Raw genomic sequence first — 16,187 nt, 5'->3', positions numbered from 1 at the left:
GTTCCCACGCAGAGCCACTCACCTGTGGCTGTGAGCAGAAGCGAGCGGTCCTGGCCGTTCAGATACTCCATGGCGGTGACCCTGGTGTAGCGAGGGTTCCCATTGTGGAAGTAATCCAGCTTCTCGCCCTTCTCCCAGTCCCAGAAACTTCAGGGGACAGAGAGGAATCAGGCCAGTCATCAGGGAAATGCAAGTGAAAGCCACAAGGAGACACCCCCGCCCCCAGCTGGGGCGACCACTCCTCATCACAGAGGACAAGCTCTGGTAACATGTGGAGACACTGAGCCTACGCAGCCACATGTTAGACGGCGTGGAGGTTCCTCGGGGCGACCCGGGGCCCCACCTCTGGGTGTCCAAACAGGTATCTGTGCACCCATGTTCCCAGCCGCATTATTTACACAGACAACAGGCGGAGACAAGTTGTAACAATCTCTCCTGGTGGATACTAAGCAACCAAACAAGGGGACTTGTTCTTATAATGTGTTATTAAGAATATATGTTTGTCTACAGATTCTTTAATAAAAATGTTTCTATTTTGAAAGGAACAGTTAACAAAAATAAATATACTATAGCCTGCGGTAAATCAGAATCTGAGGTAAAATTAGTATCAAGTATGTTACTCAATGGCAGATAGCAAAAGATTTAATTATGCCACAGTCATTTACTTTATTTCCTGTTCTAACAAAACCAAACCCAACAAATAATCAAGGTGGACTTTACTTCGTTTTGTTTTGCCTTCCTTTAAGCTGTGTCGGAAGTGAACATATTTTTTAAAAACGGGAAAGTTAAAACCTGACCATACTAATACAGTGAAAAAAGAAAGCTGCAAACCACCCCAGTGTCTATCGATGGTGAGTGGATGCAGGCGTGGTCCACGCTCAGCGGTGATCGAGAGGGGAGTCCGGGCACCTGCTTCCAGGTGGAGGGGCCTTGGGGACACGGCGCTCAGCGGAGTCGGCCCCGCACCAGGGGACAGAGCCCGCAGGACTACACTTGGGGGGTCCCTGGAGGAGCCACGTTCGCAGCCACTGTGGGACGGAAGGTGCAGGGGCTGTGGGAGGCCGGGGCCAGTGCTCCACGGGCACAGAGATTCCGTTTTACAGCGTGAAGCTCCGGAGACGGATGGTGTGCGGGGCTGCGCGGCGTGAGTGTGCCTGACGCCAGCGCGCTGCACACTCCAGTGATCAAGGTGAATTTTGTGCCGTGCATTTTGCCACAGTAAAGAGAAGCGGAGGGAGGTGCGCAGGACCCTCCCGTGCCCCGCGCCCAGCAGGGGGCGCTCTCCCCGCTCGGCCACGCGTGCCGGCGGTCCACCCGGGGTCCCGGTGCGGGCGCACTTGCCTCTGCGGGGGTGGCGGGAGCCAGGCCCCCCGCGTTCTCCGCGCGCCTGTCTTTGTGCTCAGTGGGAAAGGCCTTCCTCCCCGCCCCCCACCTGGACGTGGCGGCAGGATTTCAGGGGGCGGGGCAGCGTGGGGGCGTGTCCCCCGCCTCCAACAGCCGGGAGCTTCCCGGCCTCATGTGGAGGGTGGGGCGTGACAAAAGAACGCGCGCAGCAAACTGTTACCCGGATGAAATGCAAGTCCTCACGGGCCACGCACCAGATGCTGTCTTTATCCGCCACGGCCACACACGGCGTGAAGGGGTGAAACTTGACCACGGAGGGGACGCCGGGGTTCCTGTTCAGAAAGATCTGGTCGTCCAGCCTTGTGATGCCTGCCCAAGGGAAAAGGAGGGGTCTTAACTCACAATAACCATGGACTTCCCCGAGGATTTCCCCGAGGCCAGCCCATGCCTCCTGCCTGCAGATGGGGAGGCAGGGGAAATAGGAAGGCAGGGGTAGGAGTGAGGCCTGGCTCCCTGGCCACAGGGGTCGGGCCTGTGCGTGGCCCCTATAGCTCCAGCACACACTGGACACATGGCACGTCTCAGTCACGCCCGCCGACTCGTGTGGTGACAGCATGAGTGATGTTCGGGCTGGTGCAGCCTGGTGAGGGCGTTCCGAAGGCTGCTGTTCATGCTTTGGGGCAGCCATGGCTGTTCGCAATGCAGCTGAAGTCTTGGGGGGGGGTCCGTCAGTCTAGGTGACGGCCATGAAATCACAGGATGACAGATGATCACACACTGCAGAGGCGGATGTGATTTACTCACCAGGCCCCACAGGCTGGCACCAGGAAGCTTTGAAAGTTTGTTTTAGAAGGACAATTAAGAGGCTGAAATCGCAGAGAGCATCGAGATGGGTCGAGGCACATTTTGGTGAGTAATGGGCTGATTTGGAGCAGCCATGTGCACGGGACCCCATTCCCTGCAAGGTCACAGAGGGAGGGGGGACCAGCCCCCCATGCCTGTGGCCGTGGGCAGCAGGCCAGGCTCTTGCGGACCTGGGTGGGCAGTTCGGACACCACATGCTGCCACTCGGCTGCTGCCCCAGTGATTTCAGTCCTTCAGGTCCTGTTACAACAGCAGACACTGAAACCCACGGGGTGAGGACCAGGACCTAACAGAGGCCCTGCCAGTGCCACTCTGTCACCCTTGTGAGGCCTCGCCCTGAGTTACACATCCCTCGGGGCAGCCAAGGTGGCGAGCCTGACTCTGACCACTGAAGGATGCAGGGGACAGACCCACAGGCTCTTAAGTGAGTGATGCATTGTGAGTATGTGCAAACTGCGAGCATGACGGCCGAGGTCACAGCTGTTAGGCGGTGGCTGCAGGGGCAGGAACTGAAGCCCATGTGAACATGCCCGTCGCCTTCTTCTGGGCCTGCGTTTGGTGCCTGTGCTCCACCTACAGCCTGACTGCCTCGGGCGTTTACATCTCCCCACACACAGCTGGCTCAAATAAAGGCGAAACCTCACATGGATCGATTCTGAGCTTCTGGTGATCCACGGGTGGAGGCCCGCTTCACGCTCGGTTCCTGGTGCCAAGCCCACGTGCGTTGACTTTTCAGACTGTGATCTCATTTGCTAACCTTTCCAGTGCTTTCGGAGTTCTCTTAGTGTGTCTTTGACAAGCCCGTCTCTTCCCCCAACCCCGCAGCTAAGACAGGAAAAGAAAGCACCTGATTCTGCCTTACAAACACATGCTTTTGTTTTTGTCTAGAAAATCTGGCTGTTCCCTGGACGCCTGGCTCTGTGTCAGCCCCTGCTTAGTGCTGAGCAGAGGTGCCACCCAGAACGTGGCTCTCACCACTGGGGCTGGTTTGCCTTCAGAGGTCCAACCCGGGGGACGGCAGGCTCAGCACCAGGCCTCTCAAAGGTACAGGGAAGCCAGTCTGTCCTGCTGTCCCAGCCAAGAGCCCCAGGGTCCTGAAGGACTGCAAACCTCCAAGAAAACAGCCTCTCGATGCTGAAATGCCCAGAGCCCCCATCAGGCCAGGAGGCTCTGTGCTCTCCTGCAGAGCTGCGGAGGAGGCCCATTTGAGCTGTGACTGCCGGGCCGGCAGGTGAATTCCGAAGCATGAGAGAGTCTAGCTGCCAACAGCTCCCTCGTGGAGGCAGAGTCATAAACAACCGAGATTAGTTTTCAGTAGTGACTGCACACGTTAATGAAACACAGCCTCAAGGCATTGTGCAGGGAGAGCTCTGGACACAAACGAGGCTGCACGTCAAAGGGCTTCAGAAGCACTGCTGGTTTCTAGAAGTAAATGGTCAGCTGTGGTGCCCAGTGGGGCAAAGGGGCGCATGGGGCCTTGGCAGCCTCGCTGACATCTGCGGTGGCCCTTCTGCCTTGGCAGGAGGGACGTTCTGTCTTATGGGTCCTCACTGCCCACTCTAAAATGTAGCCCATAATGACCATGGGAATGTTACAGGACGGGGAGGCAAGGCTGAAGCGGTAAATCAGGACCGCTGGATGACCCGCTCCGCGGTGCCTGAGCCCCAAGATTAGGCCCCACCTCCCTGCCTACTCAAAAAAACGGCTTGGGCCAGCCACCCGGTGAGAGGCGGGTCTTTACTGCTGACTCAGCATCCAGAGGAAGGGAATGGGGTCCCTGGGCGAGGCTGCCCGGGCGCTGGTCCCTGTCCTGAGCAGCCAGAGGCTGGCGGCTGATCCTCCCTCCCTGCCTGAGGGCAGGGGCTTGCCTGGCGTGTCCTGGGCCTCTCACTCCCACTCCACCCCCGTGAGCCTGGGGCACGCAAACAGGGTGGTTTAGCATCTGTTGGCAAACTTGGTAAAAGTTTGATGAAAATGTGAGTGACATGCAGCTTTGGGTGACAGACAGTGATTCCTTCTGGGACGGGTGGGGGCTAGTTGAACAACCAGGTTCTGCATTTGTCTTTTGTCCCCGGGTAAGGCGCAGGGCCCACCCTGCCAGGCAGCCAGGGCAGGGCAGGGCTGGCTCCTTCCCCTCAGGAAATGCCAACGTGCGGAAGCTGCGCCGGTGAGAGGCTGGCTCAGACGGGGTCCCCTTGGGATGCTCCCAGAGGGCTTCAGCGGCCCCCACCGCCCAGGGTGCCGGCTCCCCCTCCTGAGGAGCGAGTGCGTCTCCCTGGCCTCCATCTCCTCCTCCAGGGGACACTGCCTGGGCCCCCGGGGCAGGAGTGCTGCGGGGAGCTGGGCCACAGAGCCTGGGTGCAGCCTGGCTGGGGAGGGACGCTCGGGCGCTTACCCCTCTGGACGACCTGCTGCGCCTGCCTTCTGACGCGGTTGTTGCGCAGGAACCGCCATTCCCGCTCCTTGCGGATCTGACTCTCCAGGTCATGTTCCTCTGGGATCTTCAACAATAAAAGACATGAAGTTCGGCAATTAACAAATAACCTTTCCAGAGTAAAAGGCTCCTTCTCCCCAGATGTTGAGAACTTGGGTTTTCTGGTCTGGTGAGTGTCCAGACGCAGACTGACAGGTACAGAGCAGAGCGTCAGGGACGAAGGCGGCGCTGTGCCCCCTAAGTGGGGTGCTCATGGCCACCCCAACCTCCAGGCTCTCGGGAAGGAGCACCTGGCTTCCCACCTGGTGCTGGGGCGCCGCTCTCCACTCATGCTGCCGGTGTGCAGGCTCTGCGACCTGGGACCCGGCCGAGTGCACTGTGATGGGGGCAGACACTTGGGAAACACCCCCTGACCCAGAGGCCACTGCCCTGCTCCGCAGGTGGCAGCCAAGCCCTGAGGAGCGCCAGGTGGGCTGTTTTCAAATCACACAAGAAGCTCCCAAGGAGGGCTTCAGGGACAAGGGCTTGGGTGTGTCCACAGGAGGGGGACACAGTGGCCCAAGCTTGCCAGACACTGGCTGAGCCCAGCAGAGGCTAACACCTCACACATTTTAAAATGCAGAATCAGAGGAAGATGGGTGTGCTCGGGACGTCGGCCGTAATTCCTTCTGGAGGCAAGGGGAGCTTGGGAGGCAGTTGGAAGATACAAAGCTGAGAGGTGACAGGCGAACAGCCCTAGCGGGGCCAGGGTGAGGGCGCTGGGAGCAGATGCCTGCCAGAAGGAGGGGCAGTGAGAAAGGCCATGCTAGCGTCCTGTGTGCGGGCGTGGCTGGGCAAGGCGGTGGCTGCCACACACACACAGAGGAGTTTAGACCGTGTTACAGGGGTTACCCCAGGAGGTGGGCCCAGCGTGTTCTGGGGTCCCCGCCCTGAATGCTTTGTGTTTTCTTTGGTCATAAACCCAAGCAAACAACGCCAGACCACGCTGCTGGTGTCTGGGCACAGGTGACCTGGTGGCCTCTGTTGCCCGGCATTTCATTGCTACACTTTCTTTTCTTTAAAAAAAATCTCAAAAACAGAGCCAGCAAGAAGAAAAGGTGTCCATTCCCCCACAGCATGTCCACCACAGCAGACCGGGTAGACTGGGGGTTTTTAACAGCTAGTTTCATTTTCTGGCAATCCAGAGCTTATTAAAAAAGAAATGACAAATGACCAATAATGTAGAGCAATAAGAAGGAAAAAACCCCAACGAAGAGACTCAAAACACAAACAGGAGCTGGGGTATTGCTTAGAGGAGGGGCCTTAAGGCTTAGAGCAGGGAGGGCAGGGTGGGCCGCACAGGGCCCTTGGATGCCTGCCCAGCTCACAGGCGACAGAGGCGGGGGCAGCCCAGGAGGCTCCCGCTTGGCTCCAATGCGCCAGGAAAGCAGGGTATTGGTGGGAGGCCAGGCAGCACCTGTGGGCCCATGGGCAGCCGGGTCTCCGCCTCCCAGTGGGGCTATGCTCCCCTGGCTGAGCATGAAGCAGGCGTGGGGTGCCCCCCAAGCCTGTCCCCACAGGCCCACCGAGTTCACGGAAGGGTGCTCAAGATGAGCAGTCAGCAGCTCTGCGGCCATGACTTGTGTCCAGCCGGAGACAATGCCTGTGAAGCACCAGGAGGGACACAGGCAGGGATGGAGCGCAGCAGGCCCAGCGCAAGAGGCAGGGGTGCGGGCGGGTGGTGGAGAGAGACAAGGGAACAGGGAAGAAGTGGGCGCCTGCCGCGCAGTGTGCAAGGGCCCGCTCAGGGCAGAGGGACCAAAGGCAGCCATCCCGCAGACGTCCTTCTGCACCCCCTTTCTTCACACTCCCCCCTCCCCATTGCTCTTCAGGCTCGGTAAGAGCTTCACAGCAAACAGGCCCAAACCCCAGCTCATGCTTCCCCTGCAGGCGCTGCAGGATGTGGGCGGTAATGGGGCTACATGATTAGGGTCACGACACCCCGTGGATTACTGACACCTCCTGGCTTCTGCTCAGACAGAAGACAGTTACATCTGAAGCCTCCCATGGAGTTGGTGGAGGGTCAGTGGGGCGCATCCGTCCTGCCCCTCACCTTTTGCTGGAGTGATGGGCTCAGGAACCGAGAGGCACGGGAGGGTCCCCAGAAGTCAAAGGGCCAGCCACGGCAGGGCCATTCCACATGGAGCACATCCTTATTCAGTGAATTGGTGAGTCGCAGGGCTAAACCACTTTCAATAGCTTTGATTTAAAGCGGCCCAAGGTCCACAGGATGAAATTGCAAACAGGGCATGACCATCGTGACTGGGAAAGACTTGACGAAGGCAAAGGGTACAGGGACCTGGAGACACCCGTCAACTGGATGTAAATTCTCAGATGCTGAGCCCAGAACTGAAATGCAATCTGAGGACGTGGCAGAGCGCCTCTGCGCCTGCTCTTCACCTGAGACTCCACCTCCTCTCCTGCTGGGCCACTGCAAACCCTGACCTGACACAAATGATGAGGTCATCTCTGCACACACAGGGAAGTGGCACGTGCTGAGCGTGTGTGGGCAACACAGCGCTCACCTGATTGGTCCGGGCCTCCTCTGCATGTGACATCCAAGGGGCCCTTCCAGTCCACACTGCAGGGGCCCCAGTGAGCAGCTCTGGAGGGATGTCAGAGCTCAGTATGCATGACACCCAAACAGGGCACGTCTGTCACCTGCCCACACATCCCATTACTATCAGGACTGAGACAAGACTGACACAGAATTCACTTCGCCCCATGGGGCACAGTTCTGACTAGTGTTCAGTCCTGTGACCACCATGACACTCGAGATGCAGAGCAGCCACAGTGCTTCCTGCCCCTCTGCAGTCGGCCCCGAGCCCGGCCGGGCAGCCCCACTGGCTTCTTGTTTGGTTCTAACTTTTCGGGGATGATATAGAAGCAGATGGAACAGGACAAAGCCTTTCACCAATCACAGTGCATGTGATTCATCCATACTGTGTGAGCATTAGCTTACTGAAGAATCTTTGGGGGTGACCAGTATTTCATTGTATGGCTCTATTACAGTTTATCTACCGGTGAGGGGTATCTGGGTTGTTCCTAGGTTCTGGTGGTGATGAGTGAAGGCACAGTGAACAGTCACATACAGAGTTCTGAATGGATGAGTTTTCATCTCCTGCATGAGGATTCAGGAGCTGTCCGGGTTGGAGGGTCAGTGTACACTTAATTTTATAAGAAACAGTCAGACATTTCCAAGGTGTCTTATTTCTGCTTTGCAGCAGCAAAGCCTGAGTTCCAGGTGCTCTGCACCCTGTTTCAGCCCTTGGTACCAACAGATTTAAACTGTAGCTGTTCTAACACACTTCCTGACACCAGCTGCCTTAAGTCACATCTCACGTGCTCATTTGCCATCTGTGTATCTCTTTGGTAAAGCGTCTGTGCAAATCATTTGCCCATTGTCTTTAACTCGGTTGCCTATATCCTTATTATGGGATTTTGACAGCCCTTTATGTATACTGGATACAAGATTTTTATCAGATGTGTGTTTTACAATTACTTTTTCAGTCTGTGGCTTGTGTATCTATGTTCTTAACAGTGCCCTTCAAAAAGCAGTTAGCGTTTTTAACGATGGCAGCATGGAGGTGAGATAGAAACCTCATCCTAAAACCACACATAATATGAAAATACAGCAAATACAACGAATCCTGAAAGAGCAACAGGAAAGAAGGCTGCAACAGACTGCCTGTACCTGGGGAACAGAGCAGACCTCACAGAAAAGGGTAGAGTACCAAAGCCGTGAGCTGGCAGGACCCAAGCCCTTCCCCCACCCCAGCTCACTGCAGGGAGGAAGAAAAATGGAGCAGGGAGAGGGCGGAGGCCTAGGACTGCTGAACACCCAGCCCTGGAGATCTGCTCTGGGAGCACGAACCTACATTGCATGGTGCTCTGGAGATTAGTGGGGTTGGAAAGCTAAGACAGGTGGAATACTTGGAGACACTGAGATTTCAGGTGCTTGTGGAGAACAGGTACCCACAACTGGCTGCTCTGGAACAAAAGAAAGGTGGGCAGTCTGAGAGACTTCCTAACAGTGAGAGGGCTGCTGAAGGGGCAAGGATTGCACAGAGCTTGCTGCTCAGGAGAAAGGACAGGTGGAAAAAATCATCCCAGTGCACTCAGCACAGCAGGTTGGGACCTTTCAGGAGCTTCAGGCGCTCCTTCCCCCTGGCTGGCAACGCAGCTACGAGGCTCCCCCACTGTGATATGCAACCTGTGGCTCCTTCCTCTGGCTGGCACTGGCTTGCAAACCGGCTGCCCAGGCCATTGTGCCGGGCAAGCCAGAGGGAGGCCCCGCCTATGGCAGCCACAACTGTATACCACAGAGGCTCCTCCCCATGCACTCAGCCCCCTGGCCCTGGCAGTGGAGGCAGGCACTGCAGCTGGGAAGCAGGCATGAGCTCTTTCCTCCTGGCAGGCTCCGGCGCCACTCTCCGGCAACCCCTGACATTGCTCCAGGGGCTGAGCAGCTCTAGAGAGTAGGGCTTCTGGGCGCTAGAGGGCGCCACCTACAAATACGAAATGTCAATTGAACCTGGTTCAAACCAAAATTCCACAAACACCAGAAAGAGGGCCAAGTGAAGCTGAACTCACCAGTCTTCCTGAAAGAGATTTCAGAATAAAAATCATAAACATGCTCATGGAGCTACAGAAAAATATTCAAGAACTCAGGGAAGAATTCAAGAATGAAATAGAAACTTTGAAAAATACAGTATCTGAAATGAAACATATAATGGAGGGATTTAAAAGCAGATTAGATGAAGTAGAGGGGATGGTAAATGAACAGAAATTAGAGAACAGATATACAAAGAAGCTGAAGCACAGAGAGAATAAAGGATCTCTAGGAATGAAAGAATATTGAGAGAACTGTGTGACCAATCCAAATAGAAAAATATTCACATTATAGGGGTACCAGTAGAAGAAGAGAGAGAAAAAGGGATAGAAAGTGTCTTTAAGGAGGTAATTGCTGAAAACTTCCCCAATCTGGGGAAGGAGATTGTCTCTCAGGCCATGGAGGTGCACAGATCTCCCAACACATGGGACCCAAGGAAGACAACACCAAGACATATAATAATAAAAATGACAAAGATCAAGGATAAGGACAGAGTATTAAAAGCAGCCAGAGAGAGAGAAAAGATCACATACAAAGGAAACCCCATCAGGCTATCATCAGACTTCTCAACAGAAACCTTACAGGCCAGAAGGGAGCGGCAGGATGTATTTAATGCCATGAAGCAGAAGGGCCTCGAACCAAGAATACCCTACCCAGCAAGATCATCATTTAAATTTGAAGGAAGGATTAAACAATTTCCAGATAAACAAAAGGTGAGAGAATTTACCTCCCAGAAACTGTCTCTATAGTGTATTCTGGAGGGACTGCTATAGATGGAAGTGTTCCTAAGGCTAAATAGCTGTCACCAGAGAAAATAAAACCACAGTAAAGGAAGTAGACCAATTAATTACTAAGCAAATAAAAAATTAAATCAACTACCCCCAAAGTTAGTCAAGGGATAGACAAAGAGTACAGAATATGATACCTAACATATAAAGAATGGAGGAGGAAGAAAAAGGAGGAAAAAAAAAAGAGAACCTCTAGATTGTGTTTGTAATAGCATGCTAAGTGAGCTAAATTGTACTGTTAGATATTAAAGAAGTTACCCATGAACCTTTGGTAACCATGAATCTAAAGCCTGCAACGGCAATAAGTGTATATCTACTGATAATCACTCTAAATGTAAATGGCCTGAATTTATCAATCAAAAGACAGAGAGTCACTGAATGGATTAAAAAACAAGACCAGTCTATATGCTGCCTATAAGAGAATGACTTCAAACCCAATGACATACACAGGGTAAAAGTGAAGGGATGGAAAAAGATATTTCAACTAATAGGGAGAAAAAAGCAGGAGTTGCAGTACTTGTATTAGACAAATAGACTCAAAACAAAGAAAGTAACAAGAGACAAAGAAGGACATTACATAATGATGAAGAGGGCAGTCCAACAACAGGATATAACCATTATAAATACCTATGCACCCAACACAGGAGCACCAACATATGTGAAACAAATACTAACAGAATTAAAGGAGGAAATAGAATGCATGCAATGCATTCATTTTAGGAGACTTCAACACACTACTCACTCCAAAAGACAGATCAACCAGACAGAAAATAAGGAGACAGAGGCACTGAACAACACACTAGAACAGATGGACCTAACAGACATCTACAGAACACTCCACCCAAAAGCAGCAGGATACATATTCTTCTCAAGTGCACATGGAACATTTTCAAGAATAGATCACATACTAGGCCATGAAAAGAGCCTCAGTAAATTCAGAAGATTGAAATTATACCAACCAGCTTCTCAGACAAAGGTGTGAAACTAGAAAAAAATTAAGCAAAGATAACAAAAAAGCCCACATGGAGGCTTAAAAACATGCTCCTAAATAATCAATGGATCAATGACCAAATAAAAACAGAGATCAAGCAATATATGGACACAAATGAGAACAATTCAACACCGCAAAACTGGTGGGATGCAGTGAAGGCCGTGCTAAGAGGGAAATTTACTGCAATACATGCCTACCTCAGAAAGGAGAACAATCCCAAATGAACAGTCTAAACTCAGAATTAATGAAACTAGAAAAGGAAGAACAAATGAGGCCCAAAGTCAGTAGAAGGAGGAACATAATAAAGATTAAAGCAGAAATAAATAAAATTGAGAAGAATAAAACAACAGAAAGAATCAATGAAAGCAGGAGCTGGTTCTCTGAAAAAATAAACAACATAGATAAACCCCTAGTCAGACTTATCAAGAAAAAAAAGAGAGTCTACACACATAAACAGAACCAGAAATGAGAAAGGAAAAATCACTACGGACACCGCAGAAATACAAAGAATTATGAGAGAATACTATGAAAAATTATATGCTAACAAACTGGATAACCTAGCAGAAATGGACAACTTTCTAGAAAAATACAACCTTCCAAGGCTGACCCAGGAAGAAACAGAAAATCTGAACAGACCAATTGCCAGCAAAGAAATTGAATTGGTAATCAAACACTACCCAAGAACAAAACTCCTGGATCAGATGGTTTCACTGCTGAATTTTATCAAACATTTAGTGAAGACCTAATACCCACCCTCCTTAAAGTTTTCCAAAAAGTAGAAGAGGAGGGAAGACTTCCAAATTCATTCTATGAGGCCAGCATCACTCTCATACCAAAACAAGGCAAAGACACCACAAAAAAAGAAAATTACAGACCAATATCCCTGATGAACATAGATGCAAAAATACTCAACAGAATATTAGCAAACCAAATTCAAAAATACATCAAAAAGACCATCCATCATGATCAAGTAGGATTCATCCCAGGGATGCAAGGATGGTACAACATTTGAAGTCCATCAACATCATCCACAACATCAACAAAAAAAAGGGCAAAAACCACACGATCATCTCCATAGATGCTGAAAAGCGTTCAACAAAATTCAACATCCATTCATGATAAAAACTCTCAACAAAATGGGTATAGAGGGCAAGTGCCTCAACATAATAAAGGCCGTATATGACAAACACACAGCCAACATCACAGTTAACAGTGAGAAGCTGAAATATTTTCCTTTAAGATTGGGAATAAGACAGGGATGCCCACTCTCCCCACTTTTATTCAACATAGTACTGGAGGTCCCAGCCACGGCAATCAGACAACACAAAGAAATAAAAGGCATCCAGATTGGCAAGGAAGAAGTTAAACTGTCCCTGTTTGCAGATTACATGATAATGTACATAAAAATCCCTAAAGAATCCACTCCAAAACTACTAGATCTAATATCTGAATTCAGCAAAGTTACAGGATACAAAATTAATACACAGAAATTTGTTGCACTCCTATACACTAACGATGAACTAGCAGAAAGAGAAATCAGGAAAACAATTTCCTTCACAATTGCATCAAAAAGAATAAAATACCTAGGAATAAACCTAACCAAGGAAGTGAAAGACCTATACCCTGAAAACTACAAGACACTCTTGAGGGAAATTAAAGAGGACACTAACAAATAGAAATTCATCCCATGCTCTTGGGTAGGAAGAATAAATATTGTCAAAATGGCCATCCTGCTTACAGCAATCTACAGATTCAATGCAATCCCTATCAAAATACCAACAGCATTCTTCAATGAACTGGAGCAAATAGTTCTAAAATTCATATGGAACCACAGAAGATCCCGAATAGCCAAAGCAATCCTGAGAAGGAAGAATAAAGCTGGGGGGATTATGCTCCCTGATGTCAAGCTCTACTACAAAGCCTCAGTAATCAAGACAATTTGGTACTGGCACAAGAACAGACACATAGATCAAAGGAACAGACTAGAGAGCCCAGATACTAAAGTTTTCCAGATATAAACCCAAGCATATATGGTCAATTAATATACGATAAAGGAGCCATGGACATACAATGGGGAAATGACAGTCTCTTCAACAGCTGGTGGTGGTAAAACTACACAGCTACATGCAAGAGAATGAAACTGGATCACTGTCTAACCCCACACACAAAGTAACTCAAAATGGATCAAAGACCTGAATGTAAGTCATGAAACCATAAAACTCTTAGGAAAAAACATAGGTAAAAATCTCTTGGACATAAACATGAGCAACTTCTTCATGAACATATCACCCTGGGCAAGGGAAACAAAAGCAAAAATGAACAAGTGGGACTATATCAAACTAAAAAGTTTCTGTACAGCAAAGGACACCATCAGTAGAACAAACAGACGTCCTACAGTACGGAAGAATATATTCATAAATGACATCTGATAAAGGGTTGACATCCAAAATATATAAAGAGCTCACACACCTCAACAAACAAAAAGCAAATAAGCCAATTAAAAAATGGGCAGAGGAGCTGAACAGACACTTCTCCAAAGAAGAAATTCAGATGGCCAACAGACATGAAAAGATGCTCCACATCGCTAATCATCAGGGAAATGCAAATTAAAACCACAATGAGATATCACCTCACACCAATAAGGATCGCCACCATCCAAAAGACAAACAACAACAAATGTTGGCGAGGTTGTGGAGAAAGGGGAACCCTCCTACACTGCTGGTGGGAATGTAAATTAGTTCAACCTTTGTGGAAAGCAGTATGGAGGTTCCTCAAAATGCTCAAAATAGAAATACCATTTGACCCAGGAATTCCACTCCTAGGAATTTACCCTAAGAATGCAGCAGCCCAATTTGAAAAAGACACATGCACTCCTATGCTTATCGCTGCACTATTTACAATAGCCAAGAAATGGAAGCAACCTAAGTGTCCATCAGTAGGTAATTGGATAAAGAGGATGTCGTACATATACACAATGGAATATTATTCAGCCATAAGAAGAAAACAAATCCTACCATTTGCAATAACATGGATGGAGCTAGAGGGTGTTATGCTCAGTGAAATAAGCCAGGTGGAGAAAGACAAGTACCAAATGATTTCACTCATCTGTGGAGCATAAGAACAAAGCAAAAACTGAAGGGACAAAACAGCAGCAGAATCACAGGACCCAAGAATGGACTAACAGTTACCAAAGGGAAAGGGACTGGGGAGGGTGGGTGGGTAGGGAGGGATAAGGGGGGAAAAGGGGGCACTGCTATTAGCACACATAATGTAGGGGGTGGGGGGACGGGGAGGGCTGTGCAACACAGAGAAGACAAGTAGCGATTCTACAGCATCTTACTGCGCTGATGGACAGCGACTGTAATGGCATATGTGGGGGGGACTTGATAATAGGGGGAATCTAGTAACCATAATGTTGCTCATGTAATTGTACATCAATAATACCAAAATAAACAATAAATTTAAAAAATAAAAATAAAAATAAATTAAAAATATATATATAATGCTTGATGTTCCAGTTTTATAAAACCAAAAAAAAAAAAAGAAAAGAAAAACAACATCAAAAACATTCAAGTCGCGCCGCTTCACCAGGAGGGAGGGCAGGGGACTGTGTCAAGGAGACTGAGCTTCTGCAAATAGGAAACTAAAGCCCGTCTGAGTCCCATGCAGACCACAGCCTCATTCTAAAGGCTGACCCACCACGTTCAGCACAAGTGTCACGCTGCCTCCTGGCACAAACTCAGCATTTGCCCACCGCCCTCTCCTTCTTTTGCACCAGGACTCTGGCGAGCGGAGGGGCGCTTTCCTCGTCGTGGGAGCAGCGCCTGGAGGCGGGCCGGACCAGCCAAGCCGGTCTGGACAACAGTCTCTGTTGCCAGAACTTAACACATGGACCTCATCACCTGGGGTTTGTTTGCTTAATACTTTACCTCCATGATAAAGGTGCGTCATGCTTCATGTGGAAAATGTAGAAAAGACAGAAATGTATAAGAAAAAAGCAAGTTCGGTGCCACCACCCTTGTGTCATTTGAGAGCCTGTTCTCGGGGCTGTTTCCTTCTACCCTTCTAGTCTTTCTTTTGTGCACAGATGCCTGTACGCACGGCGTTTACCACCATGGCTGTCTTGGAGCCAGCTCACATCCTGACACCCTCCTTTTTTAAACATTTTATATTTCATTATTATATTAATTTTAAAGCTTAATTTTTAATGGCTCCACTACTAGGATACCAAACATTTTGTAATTTTCAAACTGTTCTCCCACTGTTGGACATTGAAGGGGCCCCAGTTTTCACTATTTTCAGTGCACAGATCAGCTGAAGCTGACTATTTCTGCCAGCTAACACCACAGCAGCGAGTCCCTGGGCTGGAGCGATGGCCGCTCACTGCATCTGATATCTATTGCCAAACTGCTTTCTGGAAGTCGAGTTCATTTACAAAATGAAAGCAAAATCCCTCCCTTTTCCATAAAGGGCTCCATAAATTAGAGCTTTACAACCTGCTGTAGCACTACAATGAGTGTTTTGTGTATTTATTGACAAAAATCAGTGTTACTACTGGGAAAAGGGAAAGCAGGAAAGAAGTTGTAGTAAAGTCCAAACACTCTACATGGAAGTTAGACACGGAGCTTGATTGACAATTAAGAACAAGCTACAATTTCTAATTATCCATGTTAGGGATGGGGAAGGTGGCTTCTCAGAGTCTAAAGCCGAGCCCCTGTGGTGCTCCTGGGGAAGGACGGTGGAGAGATTCCACACAGATCAGGCCCCGCCCTCCCCATCCGTGTCCTGCACATGGCTCGAACCTGCAGAGCACGGCTCCTTCCCCAGCCCCTGCCAGCTGGACACACTAGCAGCAGCGGGCACAGGTCCTCAGGAGTGTCAGGCAGCATAGCCCAGCAGTCTCGGAGGCTGGGCGGGCCGGAGCAGCCCTCCCCTCGAGGTGCAAGGAGGCCTGCAGGGGCCTTGCCGACTGAGACAGGACCGTGCATCACACAGGGGAGCTCAGGGGACACAGGCTGTTCTGAGACAGGAAGGTAAGCAAGTCTGCATCTTTCGCTGTTTTATTTGAACTGAACACCAGCTACATGACAGCAACCTGGAGTGGCCCTTCCCCAG

At 50.0% G+C, this 16,187-nt stretch overlaps 1 protein-coding gene across 5 annotated transcripts in view; it reads right to left on the bottom strand.

Annotated features, from left to right (window-relative positions):
- RPTOR (regulatory associated protein of MTOR complex 1) overlaps positions 1-16,187 on the bottom strand; it is a 338,209-nt gene that overhangs the window by 20,889 nt on the left and 301,133 nt on the right. For 4 of the 5 annotated variants that reach the window (XM_036910527.2, XM_057501786.1, XM_036910523.2 and 1 more), the window contains 3 exons: positions 4,604-4,709; positions 1,599-1,713; positions 23-147 (listed from right to left, as the gene is read on the bottom strand). In XM_036910527.2, coding sequence (XP_036766422.2) covers positions 23-147; positions 1,599-1,713; positions 4,604-4,709 — 346 coding nt within the window. Of the gene's footprint in view, positions 1-22; positions 148-1,564; positions 1,714-4,603; positions 4,710-16,187 lie in introns of all 5 variants that reach the window. The other variant, XR_005029883.2, reaches the window with a different exon arrangement.

The sequence above is a fragment of the Manis pentadactyla genome, chromosome 4 (assembly GCF_030020395.1).
Source record: "Manis pentadactyla isolate mManPen7 chromosome 4, mManPen7.hap1, whole genome shotgun sequence".
In the NCBI taxonomy this organism is placed as follows: Eukaryota; Metazoa; Chordata; class Mammalia; order Pholidota; family Manidae; genus Manis; species Manis pentadactyla.
The sequence above is the reverse complement of the archived record's forward strand: the minus strand, read 5'-3'. Positions and strand labels throughout refer to the sequence as shown.